This window comes from Panthera pardus, unplaced genomic scaffold (assembly GCF_024362965.1).
Source record: "Panthera pardus isolate Hobbes unplaced genomic scaffold, ASM2436296v1 HiC_scaffold_22, whole genome shotgun sequence".
Lineage (NCBI taxonomy): Eukaryota > Metazoa > Chordata > Mammalia > Carnivora > Felidae > Panthera > Panthera pardus.
In genome coordinates, this window is record NW_026526788.1 from 34,897,445 (window position 1) to 34,920,223 (window position 22,779).

Consider the following 22,779-nt stretch of genomic DNA (forward strand, 5'->3'; position numbering starts at 1 on the left):
ACCCCTGAAATCATTGTTGCACTATATGCTAACTAACTTGGATGTAAGTGTAAAAAAAAAAAAAAAAGAATACTTTTATTCTTTTATTTTTTATTTTTTAAGAAATTAAGTTGAATACAAACCAAGCTATGACAAACTTTGATTTTGTTTGTTTGTTTTATTTTGAGAGAGAGAGAGCATGAGCATGAGCCAGTAGGAGCAGAGAAGGAGAGAAAGAGAATCCCAAGCAGGCTGTGCACTGTTAGTGCAGAGCCCGGTGCAGGGCTCAAACTCACAAACCATGAGATCATGAACTTAGATCAAGAGATGGATGCTCAACTGACTGAGCCACCCAGGCACCCCTAAGTAGGAGTGTTAATTTAGGAATCCAGTTGGTTGGATTCTAGTAAGCCATGTTTTACCTGACTGTTGGTAAACTCTAAGGAGCTGAGACTGTATATACAGAGGTCACTAACTTCTCTCTGAAGACAAGTCAAGTATAATTTCAGGATAGGCAGGTTCTTCCCAGAAACTGGGTCCTAGCCTGACAAGCCCTGGTGACATATCCCATTTCTCTAGCAAGAGTTTCTGGGCGTCACTGCACTTTCCTTTAGGTGATCCAAGAATGGTTATAGGTAAGCTCAGATCGTAATACCTTCAGCCCCATGGTGGCCAGAACTCAGATGCCTCTCACCTCATCCTTAGCAGCCTTTTCCTTTTACCCCAGCGAGACATGTGAATTTTGTCTCATCCATGATGGGGTAGAGGTCATGAAGCACACAATTGGGGCATCGTTTCTCCCTTTAGGTTGCAATATAAATATTTCACTCTCCCCCATTTCTGAGCCCCATAAGCCAAGCATCAAAGGTGCGTTTGAGGGACTGTAACAATGGCTCTTGGGGACATGTTATATGACTTAAACCCTCTTATTCCCTGTAAACAAATTGAATAAAGGAGCTATAAATTTGACATGTGGTATTTATTTGCTTATGCAACTTTTGCTTAATCGTTTTGTCTTTTTTCAGTGGCACTGACCATAAAAAATGCTAAAGGCTGAGCAAGTGCAAAGTCATTTAGAAAGTTGCATGGGTCTTTCATATATTTGTTGTTTATTGCCCATTTCCTTCACCAAAAGTAAGATTCCCAGGGGTAGAGACTGTTCTCTAGTCCCACCTCCTAGAAGAGCCTGACACGTAGTAGGTCCTTACTATTTGTTTAACTAAATGTTAAATGAATTACCATGAGGGGAGTTTTCTTGATATGCTTTCTCTCCCCATATGTGATTCTTATGAAGAAGAATTTTGTTTTATTAGAACATCATCAGTCAGCTGTTGGTTCACTTCCTTCCAAATGCTGTCCGGTGTGCCCTGCTCCTTTCGAGGTCTGGTGCTTTTGTTTCAGTGCAGCCTCTTCAAAAGAAAGAAGATTGCCATTATCCACTATAAACCTCAGGCAGAGATGAGGGCTATGACAGAATTCACAGTTACACACAGTTGGTTGGAGAAAAACTTCTTTTTTCCTGACTTTTATCAGATAATTCATTTCTTTATGCATTTATTTTGGAAGGAAAACTCCAACTTTACTGTTCAGGAACTGTCAGGAAAGCTTTTTGCTTTGCGTAACTTTCCCCAGCAGCTCACCTCCCCGGGTGAGCGCAGTCAAAGTGATCACTAATGAATAGTAAGTTAGGCTTTTGAAATGGGGCTCAAGTCTTTTCCAGCCTTTTCTGAGAGAGTAACCCGTCTCCACACCTCCACCACGACACTTGATCAGACCAGCAGCTGTGTCTTCAGAGTTTTGCTGGCTTTTGTTAGACATGTTTTGACTTCTAGAATCAAGTATAATTTTATATTATAATATTTTAATAGGATTCTAGTTTATAATATGATAAGGAAAATGACTACTTTTCCTTATTTTCTCATTATGTCGCGCTAAAAGCCTTTGCCATGACTGTTTATTACACTGGGCTGAAATGCAATATATTTTAATATGTTAAAGATAACATCAAGGTTGAAAATTGAGCTCTCCGTGATTTATTCAGAGGTTGACTGTTACCGAATGCATTGAAATGAGTTGCATGAGGCAGTGTAGCTAACGATTTATTTATGTATCTTTTTTTTTAACAAAGCTTGTCATAAATAAGAGCAAATAAATATAGCTCTTATGCAATAGTTTGTATTCATTGTTTCAATGAAAACATTGTAAATATGAAGCATACAGTCTGTAGCTACAATTTTGCCTTACATAGTTCCGAATTTTTTCAAGATTTGGCACGCAGGTGGATTTTTACTAATCTTTTGTCTGTTTGGATTTCTAACATTGACTGGCATTTGTAGTGAGTCATTTCGAAATGCTGCTACCAGGGAAATTCTGTTCACATAATTAATATCGACAAACCTGTGTTCAACAGTAAATGGAACCTTAACAGCACCATCACGAGAGCCAGGCTGATTCACTGCTGAACTCCAAGCCATGAGCACAGTGGGATACACATAGTAGGCGTGCCAAAGAAAAATTTGTTGTGGGAGTGAGTGAATAAAGGCATGCCCAGATCTTGTCCGTGCTCTTCTCTGTGTCCCTGACAACACCTGCCTCATTCACCTGGCTGCCTTATGGCAATTGGTGCTTAACCTGAGATCTCTACCCAGTCTCTGTGTTTTCCACTTCTTTATACCCTCCTCACTTCCTTCAGTAAACATGCTTTACGTGGGCTGTACCAGGGTTGGCCTAGGTGATAAGGATAAAGGATAAAGGTGAGGATGAAGGATGCCAGCCTTGCCCACAGAGCCATGGGTGGTCAGACACACAGGATTCATCCCAGGTGTGTGATGCTCCGTGTTTGGGTGGCTCACGGGGTTGTGCCAGTACTGAAGGGGAAATGCCTCCAACTCCCTTTTCATTTTCCCAGTTAAGCAAATGCATCATCAAAACAAGATCAAGAAAGATTTTGTTCTGATTGGTTGAGATTAGTACTATACCTGGTTTTAGTTTCGAGGGAACCATTCCCCTTGAACGTATTTTCCAGCTTGTAGAATTATGTTTGAAACACAATATTCTAAGGTAAGAGTTGGATGATGTCCTCTCATAATGGTATTTCTATCCAGCACATCTATAATTTCAGCTGCCTGTAGGGTAGTATTTTTTTTTTCCACATCAATTTGTTTTGGGTGAAGCAAAAGATTTTCTCTCATTTGTTTAGAATTCTGGTAGGAAAATACGAGTTAGGAATCTGAGTTTTTTCCTCCACCATCAATTTGTGGTTAGTTTGTTTTTACTGTAGTATTAGTCCTACATTTTTACATGTACTAATACAAAAACCTCTGTTTTGTAATTTTTTTCTATGGAGTCCTGCTTTGGGTTAACATCGTAGAGGAGCTCCTTTTTTCAACAAAATTGTTTTAAATTAAAATTTTAAATGGTTTCAAATAGCTGAGTGGATTAAGAGCAATTCAGTTATGCATGTAACTATTTGTCCACATTGAAAAATATATATATAATGTGATTATATAGCAGAAGGAATTGAGAAAGTGTTGGTGACATCTTGAGAAAATATAGGCAGACCTTACTGTATACAGTATATTTGCATATATCCTTTTTGGGGGGCAAACTGAATCATTTAAAGTGAAGTAGAGTTCTTAATGTAAAAAGGAGCATTTCTTCATTCATACTAGACAACAAGGAAGAAAAAATTACTAGGGTCTTGTCAAAAGGATTCAGGATTTAACTTGAAGAGGTTCCCACTGGACAACGAATATAACAGTAAGGACAACAATTGCGATTAAAACTCATTAAACTCACACATTTGTAATGACATTTAAAAACAAATTAAGGGGCTCCTTGGGTGGCTTAGTTGGTTAAGTGTCCAACTTCGGCTCAGGTCATGATCTCACGGTTCGTGAGTTCGAGCCCCACATGGGGCTCTCTCCTGTCAGTGCAGAGCCCGCTTTGGGCCTCTGTCCCCCTTCTCTCTGACCCTCCCCCATTTGCTGTCTCTCTCTCTCTCTTCCTCTCTCTCAGAAATAAACATTAAAAAAAAAATTAGAGGATGATAAGAATCAGTTAATTATCTTAAAAACTGGCAAAAAAGCATTGAACTTGCCTTTCCTATATGAATGATACCACTGAGTAACCAAATAGTAAATGAGGGAAGACATCTTTTTTTTTTAATAAAAAAAAAAAAAAATGATTACTATTTTTTTTTTGAGAGAGAAAGAGACAGAGTACAAGTGGGGGAAGGGCAGAGACAAGGAGACACAGAATCCAAAGCAGGCTCCAGGCTCTGAGCTGTCAGCACACAGTGCACAGTCCAATGCAGGGCTCAAACTCACAAACCACGAGATCGTGACCTGAGCCAAAGTCGGACACTTAACAGATTGAGCCACCCAGGCGCCCAAAGGGAAAACATCTTTTTATAAACATATTCCAACTAACAAGTGAAATGACAGAATTAAGATATGACCATTTTGCAATTCTGTCAATGAATTAACTGATCTACCTAGACATCGAACTTCAACAGCAGCACACATTGTGAAAAGGGGGACAACCAGAAATTACGTGTCTCCTGATCAAGGGACATACCGTCACCTATAGTTTTGCCAGAGGATCAAGCCTAAAGTCTGATCAAGCCTCTGGCATTTTTCAGAACACAGAGGAAAGAGAAATAAATTGAACCGCATCACGTGAATGCAATCAGCAAAAACCAGACTGTGGAAACTCTGTAGGTCAAATGGCCCTAGTTCATCAATAGATTAATAATAAGGAAAAGAAAGGGAGTGGTGAGGGGAACCCATAGACTAAAAGAGACTTGAAAGATATGTTTTTTTTAATGGACAATACTATATTGTAGTACCTGGGGACATTTGAGTGATAAAAGTATAAAGAAACACAAAGGATTGTTATGAAAGTTGGGATAGTGGTTACTTGTGAGGGGAAAAGGAGGGATGATTGGGATGGGACAAATGAAACGGTTTTCAGGACGGCTGGCAAACTTCTATTTCTTGGTCCTGGGTGATGATTACAAAGGTAATCAGTAAATGTTATTTGTCTAATGGCATTTTCTAGACCTGTGTTTTATTTTTGCCTTTTTTGTTTTTTAACAAAAGTGAAGGTCTTAAAATGGGAGTTCACACCCAATGGTATCTATTTTGGAGCTTAGATTTTTGTAACTCTTAAAATGAAAACTTTGGTTTATTGGTGGCATTATGTTAATGATGTTTTTAAAAGAGATACAGTTTTTCATCTTTACTGCTTTAAAATCAAAATGCAAGTACATGGGTATTTGGATATTGGGATCTTCTCCACTTCAGACTTTGCAGAGCCAGGTTTTTTTTGAAGGAAATGTACTGAAATTTACCAGAATCATATCCTCTGAAGTGCTGAGTTGAGTCCATTAGAAAACTGCATTCCTGTAAATTGTGCTTCCACTCTTAAACCTGGAGAAGCATAATTCAAGGGTGGTGTGTTAACAGATAGTGATAAAATGGTGTATTTAGACAAAGAATGGCCGGGCAGGTGTGGATGGGGGAGAAAATAGGGAACAGAGAGGCCATAGAGATGGAGAACAGACACTGTAGCATTCGAACATCTCTTGTTGCCTTTCTCTCCATCCCTCCATCTGTCTCTCCCCTTTTGCCCTCCCCTCTCTCACCCTGTCTCACTTCCTTTCTCTCTCTTTTTTTCTTTTTTTGATATAAAATGAGGGAAAGCAACACTGGCAGACACCATAACTATATAAAATTGCCCTTCCTTCCTCCTAGAATGCTGGGTGTTCAGCAGTTCCGATGTTTGGGACAGATCTTGAAGCACCAGGAACCATGCTTTACAAAAGAGAAAAGATGTTAAAATTTAGATTTTAAGAAAGGGAAGGTAAAAGCCTGGAATGTCTTAAAATATGCTGAGATGAAGTTTTGTGCTGATTATTTATTGCAAAACAGGCTTCCTTCTTAAGATGATGGTTCTCTGTTCATAGATTAGAAGCTCTGCCCTGTGGTTTGCCCAGTGTTGGAGCTATTCCCCATGAATTTCAGGAAGTTAATGAGATTTTTTTCCTACCAAAGCAGAAGATATGTCTGAGGACTCTGACAGCCTTCTACCCCTGCAGCTTTTCCCTTGCATCCTGTTAAAAACTTGGAAACCATAATGAATGTTTTTAGAGAGAAAATAAAATGAATGACGCCTGTGAATTTGTTTTAAATGTTGTTTATTTTAACAAATAATTTAGATAAGTCTTTCCTGAAAAGGAAGAGAAATCATCAAGTTTCATCAATAATCTGGAGCTTTTCAGAGGATTACTTTGAAATATCTTCCTGCCAACTTTTCATAAATTGAGTATAACCTTTCTTTGACCTTATCACACATAATTAAATAGCTGTTGAAGGGTTAAAACCAACTAAAAAGCAATTCTGTATCTTGATCTCTATTCTCCTGCAAAATTATACAGGAAGTTTCTTTTGGTTCTCAAGCGGGGTAATTACAAGAGACAGTTACATAATTTACAGTTTCAATCTGCTCGTCCATAATCACACACTTCCACCTAGTTGTATATACCCCCATGAGTATCTGCCTTGTACTTTGATTTGTAAATGATGATTGCAGTGTGATTGATTGCTTGCCTGTAGCATATTGAATTGATTCTTAAAAATGAACTTTAGCTGTTAACATGTCTATTTGAGTTCCTGTTATTTATGTAGTTTGTGGTTTTTGCGTTCAAGCAGATGCATAGTAGTTAAGAAATTAAACTCCCAGAGCTTTTTTCCTTATTAAATTTAGAAAAGGGAGTGTCTGTATACAACCTAACTAGAAGAGTGCCCGGAACACAGTAGGCACTCAACTGTGGAACACACTACTAAACCATTCCAGTCCTTTGAAAGTTGAATGGAGATTCTTTGATTGACAGTGACCCCACAGTAAAAGGCTTACAGGGATAATATTGGTATATCGTGGCCAAAGCTGGGCTAATATTAATACATTGTTACTGAAATCTCAACTCTTAAGTGCTGCTGGCACTTAAGGGAGGCAATCTCAACAGTGGACTTGGAGAAAGCTATCGCCTACTAACTGAAGGGGTAGTAACTGACGTCTTTAAGTATTGCTGGTGATGATATTTCATATGGTTTTGTGTTTCCCAACAGCTAACGTCTAATTTAGCCCATTTGGACTTTAAGATTCCTGTAGGATCAAAGGCTAGATGCCTACATGACACCAAATCTGCTGGCAAACCAGCCAGTCTCTTGGTTGAACACCTCATGCCACCCCAGCTTCCACCCTACCCTGTATGTGCCGCATGTGTGTCAGAATGGGCTCGGTGGTAAGCCTGTGGGGACACCACCATTTATTGCCAGAGGCTTTTTACCTCAAATCCTGTTTGAAAGAGAAGGGGAGATAAATAAAAAATCAGCTTAAAAGAGAAGTTTTCGATTTCTGTAGACCAGTGGGATAGGACTGTTTGTCTGGATGACCTGAGGAGAACCGAAGATAGTTTCTCTACCTTTACATTTTCAGCATTAATTGATCGATCAGATTGGGTGATGGTCTGTGCTTTGATTTTAGAATGTTATCTCAAAAACTGACAGATTCCCTTTGAAATGTAATTCAAAAACAAAGAAAACTTGTAGAGAGATTTGTATTCTCTACTTTTTCCTTTCTTCAATCTTGCTGTATATCGGTGTTTGCTGTGTGAAAGCTTATCACTTAGAATTACAACATTCTTCTGTTTTAGAAAATTATAGCTGGTACACACACACACACACACACACACACACACACACACGATTTGGGGCGGGTTGTGGGAGAACAAATGGAAAGGAGAGTCGCTTAGGGCTTGGTTCTGAAATCACTGGCAGTGTCCACGCTTCCCCCTTAGTCTACGGGTAGGATTAGACCTTACAACGAGATGTGAACTTTCACAGCTACACCCACAGAACCTCAGACCTATAATAGTGAGCAAAAGAAACTCTAGTTTTTGCTTTTATTAGCTTACTTAAGGAACATTTCCATTGTAATGTTTTAGCAACAGGAGAATGGTTTTACAGGTGAAGCATTACAAGTTATATGCAATTATTCTCTTGGAGCAGTTGTGTTTTTTGAAGTATGCATGTTTTTAATGCAGTGTTTAAAAACTTACAATTTCTCAGTGGTAAATTTTTGTTAGCAGGATTTTGTTTCTTAGAAATTGTGAAAATTTTAACTGAGTTTTAACTTGGAAAAATTAATTTCTGAAACAGTTTTTCAGAATGAATCTCTCACGTGGACTTTTACCTATTTATAAGAATGGAAATAATTTTAAAATGCCAAATAGTTTCATCTTAAGAATTTTGTGTGTGTGTGTAAATTTGTTTTTCCTAAAATGTGCCAGGATTTAAAAGTGATTTGAGCTGCGGAAAATCAAAAGAGGTCAAAGAGGAGGGCATTATTCTGACATGTCTTTCAAATTTGTATTCAAAGGCCATGATAGTGCTTTATCATTACCTATCTAGATGTGCCTCTGGGGGTGAATCAGAGCTTTAGTTAGATTTGTAATAGGCAGTGGGCTTCATGAAGAATGTGGTTACTTCCCAGTTATATTTAAAGTTATTTTTAAAAATTCCTCCCCAAACAGTTTAGTTTGGGAATAAGTGATATTGACGAGACCTCTTGTTCTCTTATCATTTAAACCTTTGTCAGCGATGCAAGGAAATTGAGAGACTGAATCTATTTCATATATGGTCATTTTCTTGGAACAGAAAATTATATTCTCCTAATCCACGAGGCCAGAACCTTGCTGGTGTGGTGACTCAATGCCATATATAAACAAATATTCCTTAAACGTCTAAATAAATAAAACTCCTGTGAAGTCTGTCACAGAGCTTTCTTTCCCCAGTGACCATCTCCTCCCTAGCCTCAACTCTTAGATGTGTCCATTTCCCCCAGGATTCACCATCTACTTGGATTTGTCATTAGTCACCACTGCTACTAGCATAGCCCTTTGGGGTGGCAGAGGTGGAGAAGGGGGATTGGTGTTTACCATTCTGGCCATGGTGTCATCCTCAGGACCCTTTGCTTAATATAACCCGTAATGCATCTGTGACCAGACTGGCCTGAAAGAAGCAAGAGTTGAGATTGGGGTAAGGCACAGACATCTGTAGTTTGTAAAAGCCCCTACGAGATCCTAATGTACAGTCAGGGTTGAGAACCATTGGGCTAGCCTAGAGGATAAAGAAAGGAGAAATAGAGACATTCTTGGTGATTTAGATTATCAGTTACACAATTACCATTAATTCACTTTTGGCCTCTGACTGTGTCATAGAGGTCTGTCTCTGGCCCTGGTCATCCTCAATTCAGAAGCGTGTTCACAGGTGTTTCACCCTCCTCAAAGGGCACCACAGAGGGAGGAGCATCCTCTTTCCTGCTGCCTGATGCCCTATTTGTGAGTTCATATAATAGGTGAGTTCCTATATTCCCTGGGTGACTGACACACAGAATGACCACCTCCTTCAAGGGAATCCACACCCGGTCACAGAATCATGGAACTCATCTGTTAAGTTCCAGCATGATCTGTAGGTTGTGCACAAACACACAGCGGCAGGGGAGTCATGCCCCTACCATACACACCTTCCACTGGGTAGGGTTGAAGAAGCATCATTCCTCTTGCAGTGGACTTGGCCAGGAAGCCGGGGAGGTGGGGGTAGTACTCAATTCAATAAGAAAGTCTAGAGGTACCTCCACATAACTGAGCCAGAGCCCAGTATCCTAAGCAGTCTATGAGGAGCTTGTGAGAAGAGAGATCTTAAAAGGGCACTTAGAGAGACAGTCTAGTTTGTGACCCAGAGTAACCAGCCTTTCTTCCCCAGAGACCCGCTGTCTCCTTCCTCTGGGTTTCACAGGCTCAGACCATTTTCCCAGGGACACACTTGGGTCTTCGAGAACATTTGGGTCTTTGTTTCATCTGTCCTGGGACTGTCTCAGGGTTCTTCTGACGCCCTCAAGCAGTCATTGTTATTGTGGTTTGAAGGGCTTGCTGTTTCCTAAGGATAGTCCTTGAAGTTAAGGACTTAAGGGCCAAAGGGAATTTGGGGGGCACAGAACTATTCTTGCTGTGAACTGCAGTCGCCACTTTCTTAAGATCATTACTGAGGCAGAATATGTGGGGTTTTTTTCATGGCTTCTTTCTTTAATTAAATTTATATTTGGGTGGTTAGCTGGGGGGTAGGGGGAGGAGAACTTTTGTCTGAGGCACTGGAGTAAATGGAATGATTTTCAGATGCCTAAGGGAAAAGTAAGAAAAGCTCTTCTTAATCTGACCCTATAGAGCAGTCGGTCTTCTTCTTTTCGTCCACATTTCCTTTCCCCTACATGAAGTATACCTGGTCACCCAAACGATCACCTTGAAATTTCATTCATTTACTATGTTGAACAATGATAATAGCTAACACCTATGTTGTGTTTCAGTAACATGCCAAGCATGGTTCTGCATCCTTTGTGCTTATTCATTTAATTCTTACTACAACCCTAAGAGATAGGTATGATTATTCTCCAAATTTTATTGGTGAGGGACCTGAAACACAGAGAGATTAAATAACTTGCCCAGCCAACATCACGTAGTTGGTACATAGTAGACCCTGGATTCCATTCCAGGCAGTCTGGCTCTAGCACCCTTGCTCTTAACCAACCTGTAGTGCCTCTTATGACCTGCCATACTTTATTTAGTAAATGCCATATTGTTTTAAAATACCTGTGGCCTTGGTGCCCAACTTTTAAAAATTCTTGTCAGTTTTTATGTAAAGCGGATAGTCTCAAAGTATGATCCAGGGACTCCTGGGGATCCCTAAGGCCGTTTTAGGGACTCTACAAGGTCAAAACTATTTTCAAAGTAATACTAAAGTACTACTTGTCCATTTCACTCTTATGAATGTACATTGGCATTTTCAAGAACTTTCATGACCTGTGATAATCACAACAGATTGAGTACCAAAGCAGATATGAGAATGTAGCTTCTCTCTTAAGCCAGACATTGAAGAGATTTGGAAAAATATGAAACAGTGCCAGTCTCCTCACTATTTTTTTTAATTTTAGACAATATTTTTTCGTAAAAAATATGTTAACCCTTAATGGGTTTATTGGTTCTTAATTAATAAGTATTTGTCAAATTTCTCTAAAAAATTAATAGATAATGGCTCTTATAAACAGAAGCTCTTAAATAATTTTTTTTTTTTTTTTTTTAATGTAAAGAGGTCTAGAAACCAAAAACTTTGAGAACCACTGATTTAACGTATAAACCCTTGGAATGCAAGTGTGGCCCATAGTATAGGAACTTGTTAGAAATGTAGGGTCTCTGGCCTACTGAATCAGAATCGAGTTGTAATGAGAGGTGACTGTATAATGAAGGTTGAGAAGCACAGGCATAGAATTTATGAAAAAAGCCACTCAGCAACTCAGTGATCTCTTGCTAAATATCAGTCTGGTGGGGCTTTGGAGATTCCTGGACCCACTTCTCTACCACCAAGTTGCTGGGTGAGGGAGGTCTCCTCGCCAAGCTGAGATTGTTTAGTCCTCCTATCCAGTGGCTCTCCTATTGCATACGATGGTTTTAACATCCTCATCAAAACCAGCAGTTCCATAGCAGAATTTATAGCAGTGGTCCTCAAATTTGTGTGCATCATAACCACCTGGAGGGCTTATTGAAACAGAAGTGCTGGGGCCTTCCCACAGTGTTTCTGGTTCATAGGTCTAAGAATTTGTGATTTTAACAAGTTACCAGGTGATGCTGATACTGCCAGTCTGGGGGACTTCTATAAGAAGTAGACTGAGAAGTCTGTGGAAAAGTCAAGCAATATTTACTCTAAGTTGTTACGTAATTAATTACTTCAAGCCCATAGAATTGTGAGAGAAATGTCTTAAACATTCACATTTTCTTTTTAAAAAAAAAAAAATTTTTTTTAACGTTTATTCATTTTTGAGACAGAGAGAGACAGAGCATGAATGGGGGAAGGTCAGAGAGCGAGGGAGACACAGAATCTGAAACAGGCTCTAGGCTCTGAGCTGTCAGCACAGAGCCCGACGCGGGGCTCGAACTCACGGACCGCGAGATCATGACCTGAGCCGAAGTCGGACGCCCAACCGACTGAGCCACCCAGGCGCCCCAAACATTCACATTTTCAAAACCAACCTCTTCAAGTATAAAATATCTCAAAAATTCAAAATTTCCATTTTTGCTAGGGAGGCATCTATATCTTTTAATAAATGGATGGGGTGCCTGGGTGGCTCAGTCGGTTAAGCAGCCAACTTCGGCTCAGGTCATGATCTCACGGTCCGTGAGTTCGAGCCCCGCGTCGGGCTCTGTGCTGACAGCTCAGAGCCTGGAGCCTGTTTCAGATTCTGTGTCTCCCTCTCTCTGACCCTCCCCCGTTCATGCTCTGTCTCTCTCTGTCTCAAAAATAAATAAACGTTAAAAAAAAAAAATTTTTTTAACTGATAACACGCCGATCATCCACTTGGTCACAGGGCTGCTTAACCCTAGAAACCAGTAACAGATGACACAGACCAGTGAATTTCCATCCTTAATCATGAGATACATGGTTAGAGCCATCTGATTTCCTCTGCTCAAGACCTGCCATAAATCCCTGGCCTGGTGTCAGTTCCCAGGCTTGCAAACCCAGTGCTGTCTACTGATAATGAACCTTTCAGCAAGGTTTGCTGAGCTAAACAGGTGTCTGATGAAAGGTGTGTAATCCTTGAAGATTATCTTCTCCTAAAAGCAGCCAGTAACCCCAGACTCACACAATCCAGACAGATGGGAATTGGGAGTAGCTTGCCAGAGTTCACACTTTGTATTTGAGGAGGTTCATATGGTTTGGTTCCAGATGGTAGAAGATGAAGGTGTGCAGGAGTGAAGAGTGGCTGCCTTTGTGGGGGGAAATCCTTATCCATGAAAATTATTCCACTTCTGGTCCAGCCTACAATCTTGAAATATTACTAGTTTAAAAGGAAGGAATGTTTCACATTAAACAAGGGTTAGCCTTGCAGTTAATACGCTGGGAGCTCAATTAATTTGGGAATTTAGGTCTGCAAAAACAAATCTTGACCTTGTCCAGATAGTTCCTTCCTTATCCTAAAAGATCTGTTTACACAAAGGCAACTTTCTACCACTTTAACCATTTCAAACACAAGCAATCATGATTCTCTTACTACAAGTAGGTCAGCCTGAACAGAGGTGAGGTAAATTTGGGTCCTACGTAATCAGTACAGCTTAGACATGCTTACCTTTTGCAGACACAACATTGGTCTTAACTTTCCCTTTAAGCAAACACCTTGATAATCTTTTGAATTAGTGTGTGGTCCATACACCAAAACTGAGACCTCACCTTCCATTGGGTAAGTAGTTCCAGTGAAGCAAAAGAGAAAGCCACCTTTCTGTAGTATCAAGATAGTTGATGTGGGTGAAGAGTTGATGGGCCATTTTCCAATTACAAGTCTCCTGATCACAGAATAAGTGCTGTTCACCTGCACCTCTAGCTCACAGACAATTTAAAGGTAATAATTTCACCAGCAATTAATTATACTGCAGCTACTGGGATTTGTCCTCCAAACACCACTTTGTTTTTAGTCTGAACAGCCAGGTTTCCCCAGAGATAGTTCTGGTTTTCTGATTCAGAGTGTCCTCCGTTAAGGAAAGGTGTGAGAGGGGCACCTGGCTGGCTCAGTCATTTGAGCGTCTGACTTCGGCTCAGGTTATGATCTCACGGCTCATGAGTTCGAGCTGCGTATCGGACTCTGTGCTGACAGCTCAGAGCCTGGGGCCTGCCTTGGATTCTGTGTCTCCCTCTCTCTGCCCCTCCCCTGCTTGTGCTCTGTCTCTCTCTCAAAATAAATAGACGTTAAAAAGAAAAGGAAAGGTGTGAGAGCACCATGGGAATCTGTTCACCAGGGGTGTAGTGTACTTGTTTCAGATCTTCAGGATAATACACCAGCTTCCAAGATAAGTGCTTTTTATTTCCCTGCATCTTACATCAATTATTTGGAATCTTTTTGGTAAGTTAAATTTAAGAGCTGTAACATTAAATCACCACATCACTATAATTACTCAACAACGAAATGAACTAAATGTTCTTACCAAAAATTGTTCTGTCAATTGGCTATATAGTAATTCTGATTTGAGGAGCCTAAAAAAAGTAGAAGGAAACAAAAGATGGCTAGAAATTCATTATTTAAATCATTCCGTGTTAAAAGGTCAGAGTAGTGAAGTGCTACCAGCTACAGCTTTTTTTTTTTTTTTAATGTTTATTTATTTATTTTTGAGGGAGAGGGAGAGAGAAAGAGACAGCATGAGCAAGCAAGGGGCAGAGAGACGGGGAGAGAGAGAATCCCATGCAGGCTCCACACTATGATTGCAGAGCCTGATGCAGGGCTCAGACTCACACACTGTGAGATCGTGACCTGAGCCAAAATCAAGAGTCGGATGCTTAAACGACTGAGCAACCCAGACGCCTTCCCAGTTACAACTTTTTTGAGGGAAAGTGCTGCAGGTAAAATTTAAATTCTGTATTACAGCAACCTAGTCCACCTATGGAGTAGACGTGGACATTTTTTCTTCTAAGCTATCCATTTTAACACATTACAAGTGATTTCACTTAACTGGTAAGGAATCAGAAATTTACCTTTGGTCATTCTTATTTTGGAGATGAATTGCATTTAATCTAAACATTTCTCCTTTCGGAGGAGACTTCATGGACTCATAAATGGCTCTCAGCTTAATGCAAGTTCTTTCCATTGCTATAAGCCCCTCGAGGGTCTCATGAGTCAGAGAAGGAAAAACTAACATCAGGCAATGCAGTGATGCCTTTGGACCATGGCATTGTGTGGTCTGAAATGCTGGTGCACATCATCCCTGAAGACCTACTTGATGTTTTCTAGTTGGAGTTTTGGTTTGCAGTTTTTCTTCCCCAGCACCCAGGAAATTACCACTTGCTGGCAGGTGTTGGTTACCTTCCTGCTTTTTTTTTTTTTTTAATTTTTTTTTTTTTAACGTTTATTTATTTTTGAGACAGAGAGAGACAGAGCATGAATGGGGGAGGGGCAGAGAGAGAGGGAGACACAGAATCAGAAGCAGGCTCCAGGCTCTGAGCCATCAGCCCAGAGCCTGATGCAGGGCTCGAACTCACGGACCGTGAGATCTTGACCTGAGCTGAAGTCGGAGGCTTAACCGACTGAGCCACCCAGGCGCCCCAACCTTCCTGCTTTGTAGCCTTCACTAGTGCCATACAGAGGTGTTTGCTGTGAAAATCCGGTGGGCTTCCCGGGCTCAGTGTACACATGCTCCCTGCCACCACCTCCCCAACCCCCTTCAAGTCCCAGGACTCTCCCGTGGCAGTGTCAGTCACAGACTGCGGATTGTGTCCGAGAGTGTCCCAAGAGACAGCCACTTAGCGAGGTGGGAATTGCAGGTGCTGAAAAGTTTATGCCTAAAGGCTCTCCACAGACCCCAGGTTGCCTGAGAGTTCCAGTGGCCTGACCAATTTAGGCTGAGGCCATGATAAGCTATATTTGTACTGCCTCGGGGTGTGAAAACATGAGCAGCTGTATAAAGTATGTTTTGGGGGCATTTTGGCTGAGCCCAGGGTAGAGACTGAGGGAAGAGAAGACAGAACAAAGAAATCCATGTGCTTCCTGGGTAAGACTGCTCATAGTAGAACCTAAGGTAGGAAGGGCACATACCGCCTTCTGACCACTTAAGTTGTATAGAAAGCTTTCTGTTGAGCTGAGAGACTGAGGCTTTCTGTCCCTAACTGGGAGGTTCAGATAAGAACCAGTGAGGGACTGGGGATCAAGAGGATAGTTCCACAGCCATGATACTATGGTCCTCTCCTCTCGCAGTAGTACAGAGCCGGGTCCTCCAGCCAACTGAGTAGATTTCTCAGCATGTGCCAAGCACTTAGGAGGCAGGTGATGGATGTGCCAATTATCTGTGCTCTGGGGTTTGGGCACCCTTTGTACTTGAGCGACAGAGAGCTCTTCTCCATATTGACAGGGCATGGTCTGGGCTGGATTCAGCACCGTGGTCATCACTGTTAGCATTCCGGACACACTGCTCTTGAAAGCCTCTGGATGCAGCTGAATGACGTGTCGACAGTGGTTTGACTGTAAAATTTTGTGGTGCTTGTTTACATTCAATCAAATACATTACTCTTAAGCATGAGTTAAAGAGACAAATAAGTCAAAAGACTGCAGGAAAGCCTAAAGTTAAATGTATGCTTATTCTTTATCATGGCATTCAGATTAAAACCATCAAAATGCAAAATGCTGTGGTTACACCCCTATAGGGTGTAGGTCAGTTTGGGTTTCTTGTTCTATATTTCTGCATTATTTACAGTGATTTTGAGAGGCAGGAAAATGCATCAGAGGCTTGATTTTGTCCTTCTAAGAAAAAATCCAAAATTGAGAAAATTCTTGAGAATGCAGCCATTTTGGAAATGTAGATAAAGAAGAAAAATGCTGAAGATTTGGGTGGTTTACAGAGCAGCATGATTTTGTAATTGCTGCCACCTACTGTATGTGGTTGATGTTTGTTTAAATTTAGGAAGTTCATGAAGGTGAGGCTATTGAAATTGATAATTAGAGCAAGGTAGACATCATTAGTTTACAGCATTCCTTCTCTACTCCATAAGTGGCTCTTAATTACCAAGACAGCCGCCAGCTTTCATTCATTACCTTCAAGTGGATTTAAAGTTTTAAATCATTTAAAAAATCCCTTTGCCAAGAACCTTCACAGTAATGCTGCAGAACGCATATTCAGAAGCTTACCATGCTCGGGGATTTCCTGAGTATACATAAAACAGTTTGTTTTAAGGAGGTTGTTTTGTTTTAATTTGTGGGAGCAACATTCTGGGGTTGGATTATAAATTAATTTACATGAAAGAGGTGAAAATAGAGCTAGTAGAGCTGATGTGAGTTGCAGCAGTCGACTTAAAAGACATTCTTTTATTAGTCCTAAAACAAAGCTTCAGATCAGCCGGCTAGTTAAATGTAACAAGCAATATAGAATCTGAGTCAACAGAGACCCTTCTCTTTTATTAAGATCCAGCTGTCAAAGGGTCATTAGGTCCTTCCTGTGGAAAACAACTTGCCCATTAATGTTTAGGGTGGTCCCTTGACAGGATTTCTAAGTGCCTGACATTTCGATTTTGAGAAAATCTAAAGCTGGTGGGAAACTTGGATGTTGAAATTTATCAGAAGTAACGTCCTCAACCTTAGCTTTGTTAAATATGCCATGACGTATATTTGAAATGCAGCCTCTAGCAATGTGAATTGACTTACAGTGCTACTGTAAAGGATTCATAAGCATAAACTTCATGGAGATCAAATCACTATAACTGGGAAGAGACTGCATACATAAAGTTTGATGTGATGTTTTTACCTTATTGCTACTTATATTATTTTGAGGGGCCCCTATCCCAATGTCTAAAAACACCACAGTGAAGTCATCTTTGGCTTTTTCTGCCCTAGGCTATTTGCTTTCTAGAAGAGAAGGCCAAGCAGGGTCTCCTGAAAAGCCACTCTCCGATCTGGGCCGTCTCTCCTACCTGGCCTATTGGAAAAGTGTCATCTTAGAATATCTCTACCACCACCAGGAGAGGCACATCAGCATCAAGGCGATCAGCAGAGCTACAGGCATGTGCCCACATGACATCGCCACCACTCTGCAGCACCTCCATATGATTGACAAGAGGGATGGCAGGTGAGTACCGATGCCGGGGCATCACTGGCTGCCTCTCAAGCATCTTATACCAGAAAGTGTTCCAGGAGTTAGGTGGCCTCATTCCAGTTTAAGATAAGAGGTTCCCCCAAAGGTGTTATCAAAACCTTTCTCCTAAATAGAAAACAGGAAATGATACTGTTTGCTGGTCAGATTTCAATTTGCTATATTTTTTCATTGATGAGCTCTCTGATTTTTCCTAACCTAGTAGCATTTGTCAACGTGTGTAGGTGAAATGAAATTTCAGCTTTTGATTGCACTTTGTTCTGCCTCATCACATTACAGATTTGTCATCATTAGAAGGGAAAAGTTGATACTGGGCCACATGGAAAAGCTGAAAACCTGTTCCCGGACCAATGAACTTGATCCAGAGAGTCTAAGATGGACCCCAATTTTAATTTCTAATGCTGCAGTTTCTGAAGAAGAGCGAGAAGCTGAGAAAGAGGTAATGATTGACTTCATCTGCCTAAGTTGTGTGACTTCACTCCTGCAGCATTCTTAGGCTGAGAAAGTCATTAACATCGTTGTCAAAGGCTTGGTTATGTAGAAAGAGCTTGTGAAATGATATGGCACTAATTTATCCTAACTGAGGTTGCATGGTAAGACATGATAATTTTATTGAATTGAGTATGAAAAATGAAACATTTATCATTGATCACAAAGCAGCATTTTTCACTACTGACAGCATGTAATCAGATCACATTTGGTGCTGAGCTCCAAGGCTGCAATGTCAATCGATTCTTTGTGTTTATGAACTTGCTTAAAGTGCTCCATGCCAGTGAGCATGTAATGTAGTGATAAAGGACTCAAATCAATTCGCTGCATCATTAATACTGCTAAATATCCCATGAAACCCAATCTTCTTTGATTTGTTATCCTAACTGATGCAAAAGAGTCCTGAGATGATGCAGCTGGAATGTTGCTTGGCTGGCTGACTGTTCTGTTCAGAAACAACTTAAGAGATCCTTTGCCTTTGATCCTTAGAGGCTGTGTCTTAACTGCCCTTTCACTGGCCCACCATTTTTACCACCCCCCCCCCCCCCTTAGGCCGAGCGGCTAATGGAACAAGCTAGCTGCTGGGAAAAGGAGGAGCAAGAAATCCTGTCCTCTAGAGCGAACAGTAGGCAATCACCTGCAAAAGTACAATCGAAAAATAAATATTTGCATTCCCCGGAGAGCCGGCCAGTGGCAGGGGAGCGAGGGCAGCTTATGGAGCTGTCTAAAGAGAGCAGTGAAGAGGAAGAGGAGGAGGAGGAGGAGGAGGAGGAGGAGGAAGAGGAGGAAGAGGAGGAAGAGGAGGAAGAGGAAGAGGAGGAGGAAGAGGAAGAGGAGGAGGAAGAAGAGGAAGAGGAGGAAGAGGAGGAGGAAGAAGAAAATATTCAGAGTTCTCCTCCAAGATTGACTAAACCACAATCAGTTGCTATAAAGAGAAAGGTATGTGTGTTTAGATTTTCAGTGAGTCAGTTTCAATCAAATCTTATTTGTCATTGCAAACATTCTATTAGTATTTGTTTCACTCTCTATTCTTTAGAAGTAGTCTGTTTGTATTCAGTCCTGCTGATCATATATCATCATCCTTTATCTTACAGTCATGATTGTGTTTACTTTTTGAGGTTAGTGCTGTTTTGTTAAAGTGGGGACAGGCGGGCTTCCTAGTCTAGTAGTTACTGCCACCTGCTGGTTTGTGGGACTAGAGAAGTCAGGCTATGCGAACAGAAAAGGACCCTGGAGAGCACTTCAACCACCCTTCAGTGTGTTTTGATGAAAACACCAAAGCCAAAAAAAAAAAAAAAAAGAAAAAAAAAAAAAAGAAAACACCAAAGCCTAGGAAGGCTAGGAGACTTGTCCAAGGTCATACAGCTCCACAGAGATGGAGCTAGGACCAGTTGAGTGCTCAGACTCCAACCCCAGCACTCCTGATAATATTATTTATCGTAATATTCTATATTATATAGATTATATTATTTTATATTATATAGATGTAAATAAATTTATTCTATATTATGTAGATAAATAACATTATATTATAATATTCTAACAATTCTATGCGAAGAACAAGAAAAATATTATCAGAAAAATATTAATATTTTTCTTGTTTTTCGCATAGAATTGTTAGAAGGTACTTCAGGCTCTCCATACTGATGCTGATGTTTTGCATTGGTGGCCAAGTACACAATTTCTCATAGCCTGGTGGTCACTGTAGATATACCTTGTGCACAAGGTAAAAAATTGATCTTGTCTTTAGGTGATTGTTTAACCCAGATCTGATATTTTTGTCTTCAGTATCTATCTGTGACATAGTAAGGAACCAGATATTATTAGTATAGCTAAGACTTACAGAAATAACACAAGTGGCAGCTCCGCCCCAAGGCCATCCTATGTACTGTGCGTCAAAGAACCTGCTGTTGTAAATCCCAGCTTAGTGCGCTTTCTTCTAAGCCTGATAGCCTTTTAATGGAAGGGCAGCTGTGGGGAAGGGGTAGAAAAGAGCTCTCCATAAAGTAAACTTTAGACTTGTGAGTAATCTTGGATTTCTTACCAGACAAATGTATTCAGGTATTATGTATACTACAAAAGAAATCTGTTTTAAAAACAACAAAACCAGGATTATCCAAGGTACGATATGGACTCCCATGATATAAATTGATTCAATTTAAAGAAAAGTAGTTCTTTGGGGTGCCTGGGTGGCTCAGTCAGTTAAGCGTCTGACTTTTCGGCTTGGGTCATGATCTTGCAGTTCATGTGTTCAAGCCCCGCATCAGGCTCTGTGCTGACAGCTCAGAGCCTGGAGCCAGCTTCAGATTCTGTGTCTCCCTGTCTCTCTCTGTCCCTCCCCTGCTCACGCTCTGTGTCTGTCTCAAAAATAAACAAACATTAAAAAACTAAATAAAACTAGTTCTTTACATTGGTTGTACTCACGTTTGGGAAAATTAGTGAGTTAGGGAGGGCAGGCCAACTGGGAGTGTTAATAACCATAAATGTTAATTACAGAATATGATTATCAGGTTTATGTGTGAACATTCAGAGAGTTAATGTGAGCAACAGTAATTCTTGGATACAGTTTACTTAGACTTTGAGTTTTTGTTGTTGTTGTTGTTGTTGTTGTTGTTCTTTAGAGAGAAAGAGAGAGACAGAATATGTGAGCAAGGGAGGGGCATAGAGAGAAGGAAAGAATCTCAAGTAGGCTCCATGCCCAGTGCATGGGGCTCAATCTCATGAACCTTGCGTGAGATTATGACCTGAGCCGAAATCAAGAGTCGGGACACTTAACTGACTGAGCCACCCAGGCACCGTAAGAGTTTGAGTTTTAACCAAGCATATTGAACCTTCTTTGCAATATATTTTAAATAATTTTTCAGGCTCACTATTGACACATTCCATTTAAGCAGCAAATCTGTTATTCCTATATTTTAATTTTGTTTCATTAAATGCTTTTTTGCATGGGCAAAAGTATTTTATAATTGCTACCAACCTGTAGTACAATCAGAAAAAAATTTTTCGTATCTTCTATAAATAGGACAGATTTCACATGTCTTTTAATTTTTTAGATGCCTTGTATAATAAAATACTTTATAAAGTTGTCAGTTGCTGACATCCCTGTAGTCACCAATACATGACTCTCTTAACATTTTAAACATTAAATAATCCTTTCTTCTAGTACCCTATCTTCTTCCCTTTTCATTGTTCCTGAAGTCTTATGAAATAGGGAACAATTAGGTTAACCTTGTATGCCATCAAACTTCCTGTAGCATTTTGCATAGAGAAGGTGCTCCTTGAACAGTTATCAAGTATTAAATGAGTGACCCAGTGGCTAGTTGGTTATTGCAACATTTATGGAAACATCTGTGTCCATGAGGACTTAATAGCTATAATGTAGAATATTGAAGTCTGCAAGTACCATAGGAAAATATATTCTAGAAAAGCAAACCTTAGCTTTTTCAAGTCTACAGTTCAGCTGCAGTGATGTTCCCTCTCAAAGCATCTTCTTGAGTAAACAACTGTTTTATTTGGAAAACACTTGCCTGTGTAGTTGGAGCCCGAGAGGGATGTTAAACATCAAATGGAAGGTTAAGTACAAAGGCATTACAGAAGTCTTTACGTGTAAGATTCTGAGACATGCCTTCAGTACATGTTTGCTGCATATCAACTCAACCATTTAATTTCTCATGAGCTCTTATGTATTGTTTGGAATTAATTTCAGCGGCCTTTTGTACTAAAGAAGAAAAGGGGTCGTAAACGCAGGAGGATCAACAGTAGTGTAACAACCGAGACCATTTCCGAGACGACAGAAGTACTGAATGAGCCCTTTGACAACTCAGATGAAGAGAGGCCAATGCCGCACCTGGAGCCTACCTGTGAGATTGAAGTGGAGGAAGATGGAGGGAAGCCAGTCCTGAGAAAAGCATTCCAACATCAGCCTGGGAAGAAAAGAAAAACAGAGGAAGAGGAAGAAAAAGACAATCATTGTTTTAAGAATGCTGACCCCTGTAGAAGTAAGTGGAAGAATTATAAAAATCTTATCCTTGTGAATATCTTGTGTGTTACTGCCAAAAGGCAGGCACCTGAAGTTACACCCAAAGGCATCTCTGAGGTTGTGTCGACCCACCAGGAATAAGTGCTCATCTGTCTATTCTCATTCATAAAAGGTTCTATCCCTTCTTCCTGGAATTGAATTTTATTTTAAACAACTTCTAAGGCCAGAACATTCCTCTAGGTGGGTTCATCTTAGAAATTGGCTTGTCCTCAAAAACTTTGAAGTCTCTCAGTAAGAAATACACTGCGTCTCCTTGATTCTACTAAGTACTTTTTTTCACATTAAATATTTCCAGAATCAGGGTTTATATTACTGTGAGCACTGAATACAATAATTTCTTTTTTCCTATAAAAAATCGATGGCACATCTTATAATTAGTGGTGTCTTAGGATATATTATTATCAAGAATCATTTCAACTCACCCACACCATCAGTATTAGCTTTGATAATATAGGATAATGTAGAAATCAGGAAATTGTCCTTCCTTTTAAATTACTAATTCAAAATTTGCTGTTGGCAGAGATACCCCACCCCATCCTCT

General features: G+C 40.3%; 1 protein-coding gene across 4 annotated transcripts in view; it reads left to right on the top strand.

Moving 5' to 3' along the window:
• The window catches only part of KAT6B (lysine acetyltransferase 6B), a 188,946-nt gene that overhangs the window by 160,086 nt on the left and 6,081 nt on the right, over nt 1-22,779 (top strand). For all 4 annotated transcript variants that reach the window (XM_019444624.2, XM_019444623.2, XM_019444625.2 and 1 more), the window contains exons 14-17: nt 17,455-17,686; nt 17,990-18,149; nt 18,752-19,138; nt 21,906-22,197. In XM_019444624.2, the coding sequence (XP_019300169.2) occupies nt 17,455-17,686; nt 17,990-18,149; nt 18,752-19,138; nt 21,906-22,197 (1,071 nt within the window). The remainder of the gene's footprint in view (nt 1-17,454; nt 17,687-17,989; nt 18,150-18,751; nt 19,139-21,905; nt 22,198-22,779) is intronic.